At 38.3% G+C, this 21,444-nt stretch overlaps 1 protein-coding gene across 10 annotated transcripts in view; it reads right to left on the bottom strand.

Annotated features, from left to right (window-relative positions):
* ntng1a (netrin g1a) overlaps window positions 1–21,444 on the bottom strand; it is a 140,228-nt gene that overhangs the window by 113,509 nt on the left and 5,275 nt on the right. For all 10 annotated transcript variants that reach the window (XM_056249190.1, XM_056249198.1, XM_056249189.1 and 7 more), the window contains exon 2: window positions 16,699–17,426. In XM_056249190.1, coding sequence (XP_056105165.1) covers window positions 16,699–16,944 — 246 coding nt within the window. In that variant the 5' untranslated portion in view covers window positions 16,945–17,426. The remainder of the gene's footprint in view (window positions 1–16,698; window positions 17,427–21,444) is intronic.

The following is a 21,444-nucleotide window of genomic DNA, read 5'->3' as shown; positions in this document are numbered from 1 at the left end:
TCATGAATAGGAATACGTACAAATTTGTACGTCGGTAAAGTTGTTCATACATAAATAACTAATTGGTTTTATTGCTGTCAATACGTAAATATTTTACGTTTTAGTGCTGTCAATACGTCAATATTATATGTTTCAGTGTGTATAAAAATATAAGGAAATGTACGTGTGGTAGAACTGCACTTTACATAAAAATACACACGTATTGAGATATTCATTGACCCGTATTAGTTATTAAATACAAATAAAAGAGTCATCATCACTTGCATGTATCTGAATTGGGGTTAAATGTCAGATAAAAAAATTAATTAACAATATTTTTTTTTAAATTGAAACCGAATAAAAAAATCTGTACTTTGTAATCATCTTTTCTGGATAAGGGAAAATTAAGGGAAGTCAGTCCTCTATACAGATTTACATTCTCACAAGTTTTTTCCTCATGCATGCAAGGTTTTGTTCTTCTCTCTTTAAGGCTGATTCACTGTGAAATAGCAGCTTGAAACAATAGGAGCTATAAGAAAAGGCTCTAATGAGATTTCTACAAATTCCAGCATACATCAGAGAAAATAGCCCGTAGTATGGCGGCTGTCATTTTGAGCTATGAAGTTTGGTGGGGTGGGAGAGAACGAACACATTAAACACCATTAAAGAGCCCCTTAACACGCCCCGAGATGAGCCGTGACTCCCAGAGCAACATCTGAGGCTCAATGTGTGTCACTAAATCACTTCATTTCTATTCTCTAATGTGCAGCGAGAGGATACAATACATTTTAAGCCAAGGCTTTTGAAAACGACGACCCGCTGAAGTTACGAGAGTTTCTCTTTACGTTGTCTTCTCTAACTTTGGACAACGATAGCCTACATCCCCCTGTACAATATACAAGGATATTAGCCACGGAAAATGATGAATAATGCTCTCATTTGGCTCGGTGAGATAATTAAAATGAAAGAAAAGCATATAATAAAAGGCAATGCTACATTAGACAACATTAACTAAGATGAGTACATCATCATGAATTATGATTTATTACACATGATCATGATGTTTTCTTTGTTCACCAAAAATGTGTCTTTACTATCCATTGTGGATAAAGCTACAGTTATGGTACATGTATCATCATGAACTCATGCATTAAAAAAACATTAATTCATGCATGCAAGACTACTCTTCGAATTATTAAAGGAATATACAAAAATCCACATTACCTCATGCATGCATACAGGCTAGAACAGTATATCAATTAATGTGAGAACTAGGGATGTCCCGATACCACTTTTTCACTTCCGATACCGATGCGCAGCTTTGGCTATTTGCCGATACCGATATCAATCCGATATTTTTAATTTTTTTCTTAAACTAATACTAATAAAATATATGGAAGCACTTTGCTCAATTAGCAACCTAAAAACATCTCACTCAAATGGAGAACAAATACTTCTCTAGTATATAGTCCACAACAACAGTTGATTATGAAAGACTGCACCCTTTATTCAAACACTACAAAAAAAGAAAAGAAAATACAGGTAGGCTACTTCAATACTTAAAGGGGTCATATAATGGTACATGCACTTTTACAAGTTGATTGTACTGAAATGTGTGTTGGCAGTGCCTGTACACAACCATCATAAAATGATAAAAATCCATCCAGTGTTTTTGTTTTAATCTCCTTATGTTTTCCCCTGCCTCAAATTGAGCCGTTCGATTTTGTGACGTCACACGCTCAGAAGCCCCTCCCACGTTTGTTGATTGACAGCATCGTTTCAACACAGACCTGCCCTCGCTCATGAACGAGCGAGCTGTCAATCATAGTCTGCGCGGTCATTGTTGATATGCTGGAGCACTGTCTATGAGCAGAATGGCGTCTAAGCGATTGTGGTGTTCTGTTCTTGGGTGTAATAACGAACACAGAGTCATTTTAATGTTCCTAAATCCGAACCGCTGAAGACGCAGTGGCTGAGTTTGTTTTCGAAGGGAATATTCCCCACGAGCAACGTCAATGCTTTCATGTTTGCGCATTTATAAACGAGGGTCAGTATAAAGCTGGTTTTGCTAAGAAGCTGCTCATGAAAAAAGGATCGGTACCAGCTATTCGTGTTCCTGCAGAACCTCTAGAACAACTAAAGTGAGTGTAATGTTTTATTAAACTTTATATTAATATTTATATTAATCTTTGCAAATCGCTAGCTGCACGCTTCACAATGAATGCGTCTAAGGTTTACACTTAGGGTACATTACGGCATGTTTTCAATGTATGATGTTCTCAATATAATTCATAATCCCACGTTTATACTGAACAACGCGTTATGGTTATTGTGTTATTGTGTTACAAATGGTGTACGCACAGAACAGAGAGGCGGGGTGAGCAAAGCACATTATCATTTAAAACAGAGCTGTTTTTGACCAAGTAAAATAAGTGTTTTCTTACAATACTAATGAGAATTTTTAATTAAAGTTTATTACAAACTTTTAATTTAGACCCTAAAGAATCATACTAGCTTGTACAAAAATGGCATTATATGACCCCTTTAAAGCTACCAACAGGTTTAAAGTTAATCATTAACAAGCTTTAAAATTACCAATTGATCCGTGTACCTTTGCGTCCATTAATTTTTCCTTTTTTAACCAGTAAAACGAAAAATGAACGGTTGTATTTTTAAAACGCAAAGTTGAACACCAAAATTTTTATTTGAACTGTAGGCACACCAAATGCTGCGCAAAAAAATCAATATTGACGTATTTTCAGATTTTTGTTTATGACTTTTTGACCCTTTATTATACATTTAAAGGGGTGGTTGATTATGATTTCACTTTTCTAACTTTAGTTAGTGTGTAATAGGGCTGTTGGAACGAATTCCGAAATTAGAATATAATTCGAATATTAAAAAAATCAATACTATTCGAATGCTGAAGTTACTATTCGAATATTGTTTTTTTATGTATAATTTAATTTTTTTATATATACAAACAGGAAAGAGGCCGCACTATGCATAAATTGTTTTATTTGCACAAACGCGTTTCAAGAATGCACGCACCGAAACGCGTTTGTGCAAATAAAACAATTTATGCATAGTGCGGCCTCTTTCCTGTTTAACGTTATATATTCTAATAATCAGGCCAGCATTCTTAAAGTTTAAGTTTAATCATTGAGTGAAGCCTGCTCCTATTCCCATTCATTAATTTTTTTTTATATGGAATCTTGCCTTTCTCGCCACCTTGACTTACACACATGTGAAAATTAAATGCTTTTGTTTCGTCTGATGAACAATAACGTTTTTGAATCATAACACAATTGTGCACGTTATCCACGCTGTATCATCATAACAATACTGACAAAAATGGTAAATGTTTAACAACGTAAAAAAGCGCCCGTGAAGCGCAAATATCTCGGTGAAAACTCAACGGATTCGGCGAGCACCAAACTCGTTGGAACCGTCTAGTCGAACTGAAAAGAACGATATAAGTTTCAGAATTTTTGGTGGTGTTTTAGCGGAGATATTAGCCGAAAACCATCGGTAGCGCTTAAACCATACTCAGCACGAATAAAATGTTTATTGTAATGTTAGATGTCCCTCTAGTGGACAGAACGTGTAACAACAACCACATGCTATAGTGGCATTGGCGATCCATAAGCCTGAGTAATGTCGTAAATATTAATAATAGGATGAATTTGAGCATTTAATATTCGAATATTATTCGAATATTAAATAAAATAAGGAATGGAATTCGAATAGTATTATAGAGGAAGATGTTGCTGTTTGAGCATAAACAACATCTGCAAAGTTACAACGCTCAAAGTTCAGAGTAAAGGAAGATATTTGCTTAAAGAAATTGTTTTTTAAGGACTACAACAAACGGCTGGTAGGAACTACACGAGCTTCCTCCCGGGTTAGTGACATCACTAATCCTAAAATTTACATAAACCCCACCCCCGGGAACACGCAGTCCATGTTAAGAAGAGGAAGAGCTGTTGTAGTCAAGTACATTTGTGAGTCAGCTCAAACTGTAGCATCCGTCTTTCACATGCAATAGAAAGTCACTTTGTGTGCATCTCACAACTGTTCCTATACAAGCGATTTATAGATGATCCTGACAGAATATGCTAATTGAAGATAGTTAAATCCACATCAGCAACATAAATTCATCAACTAACCATTCAGAGATGTCCTGTTGCATTCTACATGTTGTCACTTCTTCTTAGTCTCTCCATCTTTGTCTGACTCCGGTTTAAACATAAAAGGCAGAACAGTTTCTGACATTTTAGTGTGTCTGCGTGAGGTAATCGGAGCTGCTAACACACACACTCTTGAATCTCCGCCCACTGTGTCGGGAGCTGCAGCTCATTTGCATTTAAAGGGCCAGACACAAAACGGTGCGTTTTTGCTAACCCTCAAAAAGTGACAACTTTAACATGCTATATAAAAATATCTGTGGGGTATTTTGAGCTAAAACATCACATACACACTCTGGGGACATCAGAGATTTATTTTACATCTTGTGAAAAGGGCATTATACCACCCCTTTAAAATATTCACAAATTAATATGGAAAAAATGTCGATTTTACTGTTTTTCTAAGGCCAATCCCGGAAATGACATTTTTCCTGCAGTGCTGAATGAGAAGAGCCATGTCTCTGGAACCATACAGAGAGGTGATTTATAGGCTAATAATAATAAATGTGTCTGAAAAAAATAACGATGCATTTCAATTGTTTATTAATAAACTAGTGTTTTCTCTTTCAGTGTCGGCTGGAAACATATCTCCATCTTCGCTGTAAAGCGGATGCGCCTTTAGAGAGAAATTCATATGGATTAATCAGACGTTTGTTTTCGATTTGAATTTGTTCGTTTAAAAGTGGACATTTCCAGCTTTAGCCTACATAGGTAGGCTATATTTTGTTTCAGTTCATTTTTGAGACGCAATCCAGTTCACGGAGACCATATAAGCGCGCCTGATTGTTTTATTTTATTTTACAAAAGCACAACAGTTTCTTGTTATTGTGAGTTTACACAAATAAAAGTAGTTGCGAATAATGTATTGTTATTTTCTGTATGACCAGAAATTATAGAGTATATTTTTTAATTGTTTCCACTGTTGAAAGGAAAACGCAAGTGTTTGCGCCCGCGCCTCCGTGCCATCCAGTGCACGCTCCACACTCCGCTCAAACACTTGCTTGGATATGCGTCAAAATCTTGTGTCTACAGTTTACAGCCTACGGTTTATAAACTGAGGAGACGGATTGCAAAACCGTGTTTTTAGTACACCGAAGGTAGAGTCTGTTATGAGTTTAGGGGGCACCGGGCACGTCATCAGAGATGTGAGTGTGAGTGAGTGAGTGAGTGAGTGAGTGAGTGAGTGAGTGAGTGAGTGAGTGAGTGAGTGAGTGAGTGAGACTACCGCCTGCTGAACAGAGGGTTGCAGAAAGAAGGTGTTCCGGGTACAAAAACCCACCGAACTGATCCGAAACCAGCCCAATCTTTAATCCACACGCCCAAATTCATTTTTGCCCGCAAAATAGATTGCAAAACCGCCCAATCTGCAGGCTGCGCCGCTTAACTGGATGTCGCAGCAAGGGATTTGCTAATATTCGAGCATTGTTGGATAGGTATTGGATCATATTTTTTTCTCCCCTCCGATCTCCGATCTAGCGTTCTGGGCCAGTATCAGCACGATACCGATGCTGTGGATCGGATCGGGACATCCCTAGTGAAAACTGGTTTTCTGAATTATGAGTTTCCAAGCATGTTCATGTCTTCTTCATAGCCTGCAGGTAAATGGACAGACCCCAAAATTGGCCAATCACAGCAAATAGCACACGAATTCTGTTGACATTCAAATACAGTCATCACTAGCATAATCTTTTAATGACTTCATCATGTGTGTGGCCCCTCAACTAAAGTGATGACTTGGTCTTTTGAAACACTGATGAACAATGTGTTTTCATTATGATCCGAGTTACCCAGCATGTTCATGTCTCTTCCCAAGTATTGCTGTTGATTTAACTGGTTTATACTGTTTCAGAATAAACAGCCTGGTCTCATTGTTAATACGTAGGTATTAATACGTTATTTTCAAAAGATAGAAAACGTTTTTTTTTGTACGTTTGGATAGATGCTGAAACGTATAATATGGACGTATCTGCTGCACTCGGCCATCAAAACTAGTCCTGAGCCGCAGTCTGTTGCGTTGGGTCCCGTGGGTGCAGGTCTCTCTAGCTCCAACTACTTTAGAAGCTGACATCTGGGCCCATTTCTGCTTTTATGAACAACCTGGTAAGCACGACCTGGAGAAGACACGCTGTGTGAGTAAATCATGTCACGAACAAATAAAATATGCAGGGGGTAAAGTAAAATTTAAAATTGAGAATGCAGTGCATCGTCAATGCATCGTGATATCTGAATCAATGACATGATAATCGTAATCGAATCGAACCATGAAACCAGAGTAGGTTCACACCCCTAATTTCTTCAAAAGTAGATCGTGGAGACATTTTTATAGTCGACGATCAAAAATCGTGATATCGCACACCCCTAGTCACAACCACAAGCACATTAACAATATGACCATATTTACATATCAGCACCTATTCAGCATCTTGGTCCACCCTGATAAACACCAGTACACACAGGTTAGCCATATTGGTACAGGGGGTAAAATGCTTCAAATATGTAGAATGTGTTTGTTTGTTTGTTTGTTTGTTTGTTTTTAGAAAAGAGAAGAGTAGATAGGGAAGATGAGAGGGGTTGAAGACAGAAAAGATGTCAGTCCAAATAGAAGGGAGTGAAAAGGGAGAAGTTTAAATGCCAGACATGTGCTGGCTGCTGCCTGCGGGACACAGACTTGCAGACACTGCAGTCCATCCACCAACAGACTCAATTTACAGATTGGAGAGAAGCAATAAAGAGCTAACAATCTCACTACAGACAGCACTTCTGTAACCGTTCTGTGGCACGTCCATTTCTCTTCTTCTCCTCGCCCTCCCAAGAAACTGTAATTTGCTCCTGTTTTTTAATCGGGGTCTCACTAATTAAATGAAAGCTCTTGGGCCTCTCCTAATTTAGTCCTGGGATAGTTTCATTTGTGCAGTAAATACTGATTATATCAAAAAAGTGTGTATGAGATCTAAAGGTTTTGTCTCTTTAATCAAAGAAAGGGGGATTTTTCTGAAACTGACTGCTCTTTGACAGTAACAGGACTAAAAAGGATAAAAGAAAATAACATTTATATTTTAAACGTATTATTTAAGAAAATATTTTATATAATATAATTATTTTACCAAGTAATACAGTTTATTCAATCAGAAATCAAAAAGAATCGGAAACATTCTCCTGGAAGTTTTTTCTTACAGACAGAACCCATCCATTAAATGTGAATGAAATTAAGTAAGTGTCATAAACATTTGTATGCAATTTTGAGCTCTTCTGCAGCAGTAGTCACACCTGACTGTGGGCTACTAGCAATAAGCTCAGAAGCACATCAGCAATTCATCAAAAAAAGCAAATAGCATTCTGCAGTAAATGTCTAGGGAAATATTTAGCATTTGATTCTCATTCTGATTGCATTGTCATTGATTTTGAATTTTCTCTGCACTGCCTGGGACAGACATAACAGATCATTGCATTTTTTAACTGTCAGTCAGTTGAGGAGCTCTGTCTGGGGGCCAGTGAAGACAACCAGTCTCTCTCTCTTTCCTTCTGTCTTCACATGGCTCTCAGAAAGAGAGATCCAGCCCTCGAGGCCTGCAAAGAGCATCCTCAGCCCTTTTCTCATTGCCTGCTATCTCTTGAAAAGACAGCTTTTTCCTTTTCTTTCCTCTCTCAATGAAAATGAATAACCCTATTAATCCATCCTCCACTGACCATTCTGAAAAAGATTGAAAATGAGAGAGACGCCTTGAATTGTGTGCTTGGTCAAGAAACGTTGCTGTTCGTGGTCCATTGCCCATTTAAGGAGATCAATGTTTTTATCGATAAGGTCCTTCCTTTCCTCAGCTGTTTCTGTCAGTCTCCAATTAGTAAATGGCTTGACTTTGACATCTAGAAACCGCACATTCTTTGTTAATCTCTCTGTCCCTTCACAAACACACACACACACACACCCACACACACACACACACACACAGTTAATGTGGCTGGAATAGTGGATCCCTGTGACCCAGTGCAACACTGACACAGTGAATGATACCGGCCTTCATGGATCTAATTCAGCAGTGCCAAAAGCAATCCGTGTCCTCGTACAGCACACCGAATGATTCATTCAAGTGGGTAAAATATTATAGGTGTCTTAGCAGTTAGTGTGTGATGCATGTGTCTATGTTTAATGTTTTTGGATAGTAGTTTATTTTCTGCCGCTTATTGAATCATTTTACGTTTCACAGTCTTTTCCGTTTTTGAATGCCAAACAGATTGTGAAAGTCACTCACCATGTCTGCTCAGCCAACACAAGCATGATGGTGTTACAGTAGTAACACAGAGAATGAGACAGACAGAAAGAAAGAAAGAAAGAAAGAAAGAAAGAAAGAAAGAAAGAAAGAAAGAAAGAAAGAAAGAAAGAAAGAAAGAAAGAAAGAAAGAAAGAAAGAAAGAAAGAAAGAAAGAAAAGAGAGGGAGGAAGGGAGGGAGAGAAAGATCTGTAGCCTAAAGGCAGAGACAGCAATTAAAAGTAAATGGATCCCAGGGCCCATTTCAGATAGGCTACTACAGATTTCTGCCTATTCTTAGAAGCCGTCCTCAGAGAAGGTTTGAGCTGAGAATTTTCCATGCGTGATGAACTGTGGAAACCAACAAAAGCCCCATTACCAGGAGAGGGATTTAGCCTCATCTTGCATTAAGAGAGAGAGAGAGAAAAGAAGCCCTAAGTCAAATGGAATACATTAAAGAAAATTCCCCGTGTCATAGAAATAAAAACTAGAAGCCAAATGACAGTGCTCTCATTATCTGCAAACTAAGAGCTCCAGTGGGACATATTCATAGAGCAAATTACAGACCAGACAAAATTATTTTCCAATATTCTAATGTACAGTTTGACAGTGACTCAGAAATGTTTGCGTTAAATTAAGGTTATAATTTTCAAATTGAGCAGCATTTGGTAGTTATCTTTTTTGTGCCATTCTGTAAGGGTAGATGTCAGGACAAATGTTTATATGAAAATCATTTTAACTTAAGCTACCTGTACTTCCTCCAATCTTTACAAGAGAAAGTTAAGATGGGACACTGCATGTGTAGGTGCTAGGGTTGTGACAATTGACAATAACGTGTATCGACAATAGTCAGAGATATCGTCAGTGGCTGATGCCTTTGATGATATCAAGATGACAACTGGCTCATTTTCCCATTGATGTATTAAATTATTATTACTATTATTATTATTATAAGACTAGTATTTTTATTATTTTAATATTTACACCTACAATTAATTTGCCTTCCCTAATTTCATAACAACATCACCACATAACCACACTTGCAACACCGACACGCACGTATGAGGATTGAGGACTCCTCAATGAAAATGTTTTTAAAACTGACTACAAAACAAATTTGAATTGCAAGGTGATCTATTCACAAATTGTCAAGAGTGCTTGTTATAAAAGAGACATCATTCTTCTTATACTGTTGTTATTTAAGATGAAAATGGCATCATTGTTCACCAGCATTTTATTTTGTTTCCATAGCACATTAAAGGTCCAATATGTAATAATTTTGTAATAAAATATCCAAAAATCACTTGCACAGTGTGATATATTTCCTGCAGTTGTGTACTTACAATATCCCAAAAGTCTCCAAAGATTTTTTATTTCAGAGAAATTCCAATTTTAAATAAGTGGCCGTCCCGGCCAACAAATGTCGCCTGTCAATGACGCAATATCCGCCTTAACCTCGGTTTCCGCTCGCACTGCCATGGCCATGACGTAACCATGGCGACAGACGTGGACAACTGGTAGTGCGTAACGTTTAGCGGCACGCAGTTCTTGTTTCGTTCAAACATAGACCATGGCAAGCAGACTTTGGGACAAACAAGGAGAACTAAAATGAGGATCAATATCAGCGTGGCGTTTTTGAGATGCCTAGAGCTCCACGTCCGCGACTAACTTGGACTTGACAGAGCTTCACGAGTCACGACTTGACAGCTTTATTAGACAGGTGAGCAAATGTACTACATACAACAAATCAATGTTATAACGTTAGCTCAACATGATGAAATGTTAGAATATGGTCAGTATGTTATTCTAATGTTGATCTAGCTTACCTTGCTTCGTATAGCAAACGAACTAACACGTAGAATAACGTTATAACTTTCAACACACATTTAAATGCAGTTTAGTGTGATAGTGTTACATTAGACCAAGTGAAGCAGCGCTGCATTACCTCACAAGTTTAATTCGTCTAATAAACTGACCTGTGTGTGTAATCCAGCTCTAAATGTCCTTATTCCTTTCTATTCGCGGGACTCGCGTGTAGTCCCGCGGATAGTATCACTTACAGTGTTATGAAGCAGGTCGCGATTGCTAAATAGACGATATCTGTCTCTTTCGCAATCGCGACCTGCTTCATAACACTGTAATGTTAAAAAACATGAAGGTTTGCACTCATCCATAAACATTATTATATCCATCAGCTTGACAGCAAGTCCCATCATTCAGCTGTTCACTGCGTCATACACATACGCCTTTGTTATTGTTGGAAACTGTGCCCTCTTGTGGCGAAAAAACTTACATATTGTATCTTTAACAAAACATTTAATGACACTAATAGCAATACAATTACAAATTATTATTAATAACAATATCACTAAAATTATATGGGCTTAATAACAGTCTTTAAGTCTGAACACAGCGCAAATCAGTCATCTGTGAAAATCAAAAGCAGCTTCAAACACGACTTAAAATACAATAACTTGTTTAACAAGAAATATTGATTCTCCTAACTTTTTCGCTGTCATTAATGTGGTCCACAAGAGGAATATTAAGCCAGCGAATTAAGATTGATATACAGTTATCAGCTTATGTTGTGGTAGATTCAGCTCGTCGTCTCTGAGAGAATGTGGCGTTAATGCAGCGACAGATGACAAAAGCTCGGACAGTTTTTTATTTTACTTTTACTTTCAGGGAATAAGTGAGCGCGTTTACATGTATGTTCTTAACCCTATAATGCTTAATAAGCCGACAATGTTTGTGGTCTTGTAAATGCATTAACCCTTTTTCCTTTACCGGAGTAAAGTTTTAAACGTCTTAAGAATAAACCGATCGACTGAGCTAGATTTTTGCCCCTTACCCCGATTTCTCCTGGCATGTAAACACATTAACCTTCGTTCTATGGGCTTATTGAAGAGTGCATATGATATGTGATAGGCTATATGACAGGAAAGAGTCTTTACTATGTATTTAAGCACATCCACGCAGAGCAAGCTTTTTGCAGTAGCTATGGGGAGGAGGAAATGTATCGCAAAACTTTCTTGACCCAAATAATTCTTAAAAAAAAATCTCATCTCGTGCAGTATAGCACAGTCTCGTAAGTACAGTCGATGCTGAATCTGTAAGGCATGAGAGGATATAGCTATGTGCTCGTAAATTTCCCGCTGACATGTTGGAATACTCTTTGGTTTTTAATGCTTTATTTAACATCACAACAGACATAATAAATGGAATACCCAGAATCAGATACACAAATGATTAGGCTATGTTTTTACCTCACTACCAGGAAATAACCTGATTTATTAACAAACACTCCATCTTTACTAGCAAAATAGAAAAAGATTGTCATTTTCCATGATTATAAAATTAAGTAAATAATTAAATAAATGAGTAAAGAAACTAGTAAATAAATTAATGATCAAATAAATAAACTACCCTCCCACCCACCCACTATAATTGTGTATCGACGATCTCACAGGCTGACTATAGGACGATATGACTATGGAGCATATCGCCCAACACTAAAAAGAAAGCAAACTCCTAAACCAAAACAAAAATCTAAAATCAAGAATATGAAATATGTTTCCACTAGACTTTCGAAGAGATGAATGGTCAAAGAATTATCTCTGAGAATTTAAAATCTCAGACATGCTCTAAGTCTTTTTCTTCTTTTTTTTTCTCTTTTTTTTTCTCTTTTTTTTTCTAGAGGGTTGTACTAAAGCCTGACCAAGATAGATAATTCCATCTGATTTGTTAATATATAGAGTGTTAGGCTCTGATACAGAGCAGCCACTTCAGTTTGTTGCTACAGTAGCCTTTGACTTCTACGACTTGGCTAAAAAGAAAACAAATAAATATATCAATCATGCAGCACAACTCCTCAGATGTTTAACAGCTCTATTGAAAAGTAATTAGTTTTTCAATAGTGTTAAAATGCAAATATTAGCCTCAGTCCATTCATGAAAGTCAGCACTTTTGAAAAGCTGCTTTGTGGCTGGTTTTGTGCAATCTCTCAGCATGAATTCGGCATGAATAAACTATTTGATTAAAGTCGAATGTCACCATTTGTCTGAGACAACACTGTATTGGCAGGAGCCTTTTCCCCTCGGCTTTCATCGAGATGCACATTTAAATATGAGAGGAGGCATATTGTAGCTGACAGCACACTCAAATCTCACTGAAATGTCAATGCTAAGCCACTTGAGGAATGGCACCGCTCTGAGAGAAGGCTGATGAACCAAAATGTCTTCCATCACTTCCTGAGCTCTGCAATATCATGCAGAAATATGCAGGAAAAGGTCAGAATTATATATCAAAACATAAATAAAGTGGTGTCACTTTATAGAATAATGAAAGCTTGAGTAATGCTGCAATGGGACAATCTTCAGATAAAATCCATTATGATTTTCAAACCACAATCTAGTTTTCTTTCTGCAACTGTGTAATTGTTTGATTTTCCTTGTTAGAAACACCTCTCGTCATTCTGTTCTTCTTTTTAGGATGTAAAATATCACATGATGAAAGGAAAGGTCTTTTACGGCTGTTGCATTAGTGAGGACGTCTCTCTGAATTAGTGTCACGCCACCTCACTGATGAACAAGCCATTTGAATGATATCTTTTCTAAATGTAGTCTGTACATATAAAAAACAATTTCATTTCAATAATCCTTTTAGTGATGCATGAGGTCAATCTTACAAATGTGAGCCTGTTTTTTACTAAAACTGGCTGAACTGAAAGCTAGAGAGTTCAAATCTAATACCAAGGGGCAAGTGTGGGGGAAAAAATCAGACCATAATGAGTGTGAACATGGAGAAATTGAGAAGCAAGGTGACAGAAATGGCTGATAGCAATGACCAGGTTGGAGCCGTTAGATTAAAGTCTAAAGGTAGTGATGGCACAGACCAAAAATTCTAGCAATTACTGGAAGCCAGCACATAGACATGAGCAGAAGTGTAATATGAGAGAATTTCCAGAGGTTAAATACAAGGGCCAATTTTTTTATATGCTTAAGGGACCAAGAGCTTGAGGTGATAAGTAGGGATGGCCCGATACCATTTTTTTTCAAACCGATACGAGTACGAGTATTTACATTTGTGTACTTGCCGATACCGAGTACCGATACCGATATTTCTACCGCAAAAGTAATAGGCTCCCAGAAAAGAAGACGACTATTTTAGAACACAGGTTAGAAGACTGTTTTTATTTTCTTCTCTGCTTGTTTTAAAAATTAAATAAAAATGAGTAAAATAATAAATGTATTAACACACAAACCACTGTTAATTTAACATAAAAGCAAGCAGGCTACTGCGTGCATGGTCTGGCTCTGGCATGACTGAATGCGCGCAAAGTGCGCTCCCTTAATAAATCCTAAAAGCTGACAGTTCATCGCGATCTCACACATCTCTGTTATTATCAATGAAGCTGACTGCACAATCAATCTTTCATAATATCCACACTTTGTTTGTTATAATTAGAGGATTTGCCAGCATACAGAATTCAGCACTGAACAAAAAAGTCCGTTTTGAGCGGTGAGGGGAGTCTATCTTAAATGCTTCTGATTGGCCATTGCGTTCCAGAAATCAACACATATGTCTGTGATTGGCTACATCGCTCAACGCTGTAACCATGTTATGAATAGAAACTCTGTCCTGTAAATCGTTTCTATTTTGTTGTAGTTGTTCTTGTTGCTTTTCTGCAAGAGATGAATAAAAATCTTTTAGTTTTTATGTTTTATTCATAGATATTTCTAGTTTGCGGGAGTCCCGCGAATCGTTTTATTCTCCCGTAACCCGCACACACAGAGTCGTGCATTACCGCCCGCGCGCGCGCTCGGCCATCAGATCTATGATGCGTCTTCAGATGTTTAATTAGATTGCTGGTGTTAAACGATGTACTTTCTTTCCCTCCTCTCGACACCTTAGCTGAACATAACTCACAGTCTGCCTTGCTGTTGTCATCATCCCTTATCTTGAAATGAGCCCAAACCGCCGACATTATACTTTCCTATGCCTCAGTTCACCTCGACAAAGCACTCGCGGCGGCCAGTTTCGTTTTGCAAAATGTACGTGGTATCGGTGCGTGGTATCGGCAAATTTTTATGAGTACGAGTACGAGTATATTAGGACAGTATCGGCCCGATCCCCGATGCCAGTATCGGTATCGGGCCATCCCTAGTGATAAGCATTTATTATGAAACGCTAGAGAGATTTCCTTTAAAATTTCAGATGTTGAGACAGAGAATGAGACATAGAGATTTGTGAGCAGTACGAGGTTTTCTGGTGTAAATAGAGAAGAGGGGCCAACTACCACCCCACTAGTGAGTGCACAAAGGGTGAAAAAGTAGAGGTCTACTGACGTGGCATGTTTGGCATTAATTTCCCAACTTTGGACAACAAAGGCACAACACAATTAGAGACGAATAGCACTCTCTACAGCACATACTTCAGCTTAAAGAACGCCTGGATAGGCGTTAATGTGGTTTAGGCCACAGAGGTTAAAGTTTTTGCCATAGAGAAGGTCATCACCCATGGCAGTATAAAAGCTTTTCACAAATGGATCTGTCCAGCTTCCTGCACTTCAGATTGCAGGGTAAAGCATCGGTCTCTCCAGCGCTCGGTTCTCTCCAGCCCGCAGCGGGTTTGCTGTGTGCCTGCGATGGCTGTTACGGGTCTAATCAGCCCAACAGCCTCAGAGAGTGAGAGAGAGAAGCCCATGGCCAGCCTGAGTAGAAATCAATTACGGAGGATTGAGCTCTTGTATAAAGAACACTAATGGCAATAGCCGGAAATAAAAGAATGATTACAGACATCATAAAAACTGTTATTGGCATAATCAGTATATCTATGTAATGTCTGCTGCCAATTTATCGCTAACAGCTCAGGAATTGATCGGTCTCGATGCACTGGCAGAAAACCGAGTGGGCTTCAAGGCTGGACAATAACAATGTATGTTGCTTGACAACACGGCAGCCTGATAACCTAGCAATAAGAGAAGTTTTACAATAAATAATTTATGTAAACATAGCCTATAACTGTACTCAACTGTTAAATCAGGTATGTTGCAACAAGGAACTATATTTCTATTATAAACACCACAGACATGTTATAAGTATAGAGTAATACTGAAGCCAGAAATGAAGGCAGGTATGACCACAGTGCAAGTTGTTTGTCAGTCATCTGTTATTGCAATAATAACTGACTGGTGTACTAGGGTGAAATTATGTGTCAATTTTTTTTTTTCTTACTCTGGGCCCTTGGGAAACCAAAGACCGGAGCTATATTGTGACAGTGACCCTCCAAAATGGATAACAGCCCTTGCTCTAACCTTGGGAATCTATCAGAGGGAGTCAGCATTTTCAAAAGTGCCTCCCAGATATGGCTCTGAATAATGTATCCTATGAATAAAACACATTAGTGACAAAACATACTGAATAATTCACTTTTCATTCCCTGCACGCCAGATATTAGGTCCTCTGTCACTCAGCGGACTCTCATTGGACTGTCCCACTCCACTCGTTATTTTCACCTCTTAAATACTGTAAACGGCCTCTCGCTGACTCTCTCTGAACCTGTAGTAAAACTTTAGAGTCTTGAAACACACACACACACACACACACACACACACACACACACACACACACACACACACACACACACACACACGTGCACACTAGCACAAGTAAAACTGATAATAATTAACTAATTTCTAATAGTGCAGGCCAGCTGTGAGTTTCAAACAACCATGTATAAATGTATAAATTACATTTTTCTAATTAAACACTTAGTCCTGCCCATTAAAAGACATACAGCTCACCTCCTCAAAGAAAGCCAGATTTTTGAAGTGCCTCTTTCATCTGTCTCTCTCCTCTCCTATCTCTTATTCTTTTCTTGTTCTCATTTCAATGCTAATGACAGACAGCATTTTGTTCACAAAGACCTAATGAAGGCTTCCACCAAAGCTGAACTAGATAATTGAAACAGTCAATGGCCCGGCACAGGAAGTGGACACCACTTACATTGACACAAATTTGACGTTAACTGAGATTTCAGTTGCAATACTTCTTATTAGCAGTTCTAATGACTTAGTCAGGTACTTTCGAGCATCTCAGTTCCTAATGGTGGTAGATTTCACAGATCCACCCCACATCCTCAAAACTATTTAACTTCCATTATAGTCTGCATCTGGCACCATGCATTTCAAATGTGAAGCACATAAATAAGTGAAATAAAATTAGATGAAGCCACAACAAGTAGTAAATGCACTGTAGGTGAAATCATATGATTCATTCACTCACCAGGGTGCAGTAGGTCTCTGGTGGGTCTCCACAGGTGATGTTGGGAGGGTCAAGAGTGACTTTTAGGTACTTGGTCATGTCCGCGGCTTCGGGCTGACAGGCCATGTAATACCAGGTCGGGCCTTCGTCCGTGTAGCCATGTGACTTGCACAAGTCATAGTGTCCCCAGGTTGTGGGATAGTGTTGCGTGGCCTGACACACAGTCAGCCATAATGCCTGCAGTGTCAAGAGCAGCGGGAAATGCATGGCTGCTTCCTTTATTCGGGCCGCCCCTCTAATAGACTATTTACTGTGATGTAAAGTATCCGTCTGCTCCCTCCTCTCAAAAACGCATGAGCGAAAGAGGGATAGAGAAAGGGGGGGTGGAGAGGGAGCTCTAGGTCTTGTTTAGAAAATAATCCAACTTTTGCTGAGCGTAGGCCAGAAGAACTGCGGCAGCATGCCAGCTTCCCTTTGGTCACTGTAAGGTCGTCAAGTCTGATGCTTCAATCTCCACCTCTGGTCTTTATTGTGTCCACTGGGAAGGGGCAGGATGGCAGGCAGGGTCGGGGGTGCGAGCAGAGATAAGAGAAGTGGAGGCAGAAAAGACTAAATGATCAGTCAGGGTTGGAGAGAGAGTAAGGATTCTGACACTCTGATGAATCGACTCTCTGGCTAGATGTTGACTGACAGCCGTCTCAGCTTTGCCTTCTGTCAATCATCCTCTATTGCAGCCTGGCCTCTGTACTCTGCACAGAAAAATGAGAGAGGTGATGGTGAATATCAGTTAGGGGATAGAGTTTGACAGCAAGAGGAAATTAGTGCTCTGATTCCTCTGAGGTGGTGCCATTCAGGTGTCTGGTGTGCGTCACAGAGAAATATCATATCTCAACGGCCATCAAAGAAAACATTCATACATTCATTCCTGGCTTTAGCCATAATCCCATGCAGGCCCGTTCTCTTCCACCATGCCTACACTTAAAATGCACTTCTGATACTGTGTATAGACCAACAGCTACGTGTAACACTAAACGAAATTACAGGTTGTAAAGGGTTCAGGTCAGAATTCGGAGAATACGTGCAAAGCTGATAATTGCTTCTGATGCCTTTTGTACGAGAATTGATGAAATTCTGAATAGGAGGCAGACTCACGAGGTTACTCTCACAAAAGTTACTATAGAAACACATGTCATCTGCTCAGCAGCAAGCTGAAGTCACTTCGGAGCCCCTAAATGGGCCCTGTAAACTGCTTGTGTAGGGAGATAATAATGTCAAACACCTTAACCTTACACAACATTAAATGCTTTTCCCCTGTTATTATGAAAAGAAGCTCAACATCTAAATATTTCACAACATGTATTGCACATAGAAACCAGAACTACCTGGATAATCCAATGCATTCTTGACTGACAGTTTACTCACATAGCTGAAGAAGCAGGGTTGATCTGAACATGAAAATAGCCCTATAGGTTGAACTAATAATTTTTACACCAGGAAGTGAGTTGTACCATTCTAACCATTCTGTACCATACTTTACAAAAGTACAATATTTAGCTATTAGTGAAGATGACTATGGTTTTTAGCTGACAATGAAATTATTGATGGATTGTTATGGTCCCAAGTTGCCTCATCTTCTTGTCATCTTCACTCATGATCCTACTATAATGATTTCATTGAATATATTTAAACAAAGTTCTCTATTCATCCAGAATCATACAGTGACTCATTCACTCAGGCATGTGTGGGGCCTTTGAAATGTAAGTCTGAAAATACAAAGCTGCAACAAGTAATGGAACTTGCAGAAAAACTCCACTTCAACAAAATTCTGCTTTTATCTGTTGTGCTTCAGAAGTTCAGAACAGTAAAACGATGTACTGAAATAAAATCAAAATACAAGAGAGATACTAGAAGGATGAGAAACAAAGCAAGAAAAGAAGCCATGCCTATGGTTGCATGAGATCTTTGTACAACTGAGCAGTTTTTTAATTAAAAAATTTATCTCAAAAAAAGTATCCTAATAGATCATTCACATTTTTTGTTTTACTGTATTTGATACTAATACTACAGCAGTGTTGGGAAAGCTACGTTGAAACTCTAGTTTGACAAGATACTATAGCTTCTGATAAATGAAAGTAGTCATGATACAGTCAAGGTACCCTAGTTAGTTAGTAGTAGCTACACAACACAACTATCAAAATATTTTACAAATAACTGAATAATTTTTAATGAAGAATGTTTTAGGTAGGCTAAAGGGTAGGCTCACACAGTGTGCTTTGCTCTGAAACACGATGTTACTCCCCACCAGCACTACTACAGTACATTGTTTACATGCATAATCTTGATTACGATTAATAAACTGACAAAGTTTAAGGTAATTTAAACACCTTAAATGATTAGTTCACTCCAGAATTAAAATTTCCTGATAATTTATTCACCCACATTTTGGCAAAATATGTTGCTAGCAACAAAAAAAACAAAAAAACAAAAAAAGAATATATATATATATATGTAAATTAATATATTTAATTGGAATATATGGTTGCTGATGAAAAAAAAAGTATTTGTTGATTTGCATCTAATCCCTTAAAACAGGTTTTTATAAATGAGCCAATTTCTGATAGTTATCAGTGTTTTGTTGTATGCACATTTAAATGCACATCAGAAGATTCAGTTTTTTTAGACAATCAATATACCTGTCACGCAGAGTGTAACAATTTCTTCAATATTATATTATTTGTTTGTTAGATTCAATCAGTTCGTAACCCTTGCTAAGAGCAATCAATATGGAGCAGTTAGAGTCGCCCATGTGCGTTTCGCAAAAGCACGGTTTCTGCACAGCCCAGCTACAAAATGAAGAGGGAGCAAAGGTTGCCAGTTGCCCCTGATGGAGGCTGGCAGGGGGATAATTGACGACGACTTACCAAACGTTCTAAAAGCGGGGGCCAGGAGCATTTTAGTGCTTGTTAATCAGTCTGTCCAGTCAATACAGATGCTGACCCCACACTCATCCCGTCACCAGTCCCACAGTGATCAATTAACCTTGTGAGCCCCAAACGAGTTGAGGCGGTGAGTCAGATTACAGCGCAGTCTCGCAGTGGACCACCCTCAGATAGGAGCTCTTTTCTCACCAGAGCAGAGCTCATCCACATTGTAGTGCAGAAAGGATCATTTGCACAATCACTGTCACTGTAAAATCACAGAACAGGGAGTTGAGTGGGGTGTTTGAAATAGAGAGTAATCTCCATTTAGAAAAACATGGAGCATGAAATCACATCTCAATCTGACTGTTCACCAAAGCTGCCTAAATAAAAGGGTGTTTGGTGCCAAAGATCTGGATCAAAGAGTTCATCATAAATGAACTTGAGCAAATATTTTAGGATCAGAGATGTACTTAAACTTTGAAAATCACAGATTAGTCATATTGGCTGTTATGAAAGCCAGACCAAAACCATGCCTTCAAATATGCATTAGGGGGGAAAAAAGAAAAACAACACTGAATGAAAGAACATCATCCCGTCTATTTTTTCCCCAGCTTAATTTAGACATTTAACCTAAGGATTAATCGAAATGAATAGGCCTACAAACAGAATTGGAAAAGGTCAGTTTTTTTTTATGAATTTTAAAGTATGGCCATGTCTTATTAAAACTCATCACATCCATCACAATGACCATTATTCAGAACTATGGATGGAGGGCGTGATTAGATTCCTCCAGATTGAATAAGGACAGAGTGAGGAGACAGTGAGGGAGAGAAAGAGACAGCAGAGAGAGAGAAAGAGTAAGACACTTCTCAGCGGCTGTAATGTTGAGAACAGGGACCAAAAAACGAAGAAAAAAAAGGCAAATTTTTGGCATGTAGCTCTCCATAGGCACAAAATCCAAACGTACAGGAACGAGGCACTGAGGGAGAAAGACGAGGGACGAAAAGAGGACAGTGTAATGAGCCATTAGAGATACAGGGAGGATAAGTGTCTAGGGCACATTAAAGATCACACAAGCCCGCTTGTTATCACTTTCCATGATCCATATACGAGTCCTCTTAATTATTCTGCGCTGCCTCCGGTAATGTGGCTGGCGCAGAGTGGAGGATGCATTATGACACAGAGCGGGGTGATTTGAGGCAGGTCACCTCATCTAGCATTAATCGTATTTAACATGGGACCCTGATGAGGAGATTCACAAACATCATCTCAAACATCATCACAACATCTCATTGTTTAATCCCACCATTACAGGGCAGTCAAATTCATATTCATCATCTGCTGGTTTAGCATGTTAATTTTTATGGGGATTGGGGCAGGGGAATGATTTTTTTTTTTAGCCAGTGAAATGAATGAAAGAAGCTAAAAATAAAATACATATTGCTGTGAAAACAAGCAATTCAGCAAACAATATAAGAGTGATTTTATAATTTGAAAAAAATTGTTTTGCAAGAAATATTAATGATTACTGGTGATTTTAGCTGTTCCAACAGGAAGAATGTGACGCTAATGTTGATAAAATAATTACATATTATTTAGCAAACCTTGAAATAGTCTAAGTGCATGCTGCATTCCATGGTCATTTTCTGACATTTTTTCAGGCACATCTTTTTTTTTTTTTTACTGTTTACTTATTTAAAAATATGCAGAGACTTTTATAATTTTGCCAATAAATTGCTTATATTCACGCTTTTTCTTTTTTCTTTCTTTACTCTGGATTAAACTGGATTTTTGCTTCATTTACTTCAAAAACTTTAGCTAAACTTTCTACAAGACTTGATATAGC

Source organism: Rhinichthys klamathensis, unplaced genomic scaffold, assembly GCF_029890125.1.
Source record: "Rhinichthys klamathensis goyatoka isolate OS25496 unplaced genomic scaffold, OSU_Roscu_1.1 h1tg000059l_1, whole genome shotgun sequence".
In the NCBI taxonomy this organism is placed as follows: Eukaryota; Metazoa; Chordata; class Actinopteri; order Cypriniformes; family Leuciscidae; genus Rhinichthys; species Rhinichthys klamathensis.
Note: the sequence above shows the minus strand (reverse complement) of the source record. Positions and strands in the feature narration are given on the sequence as shown.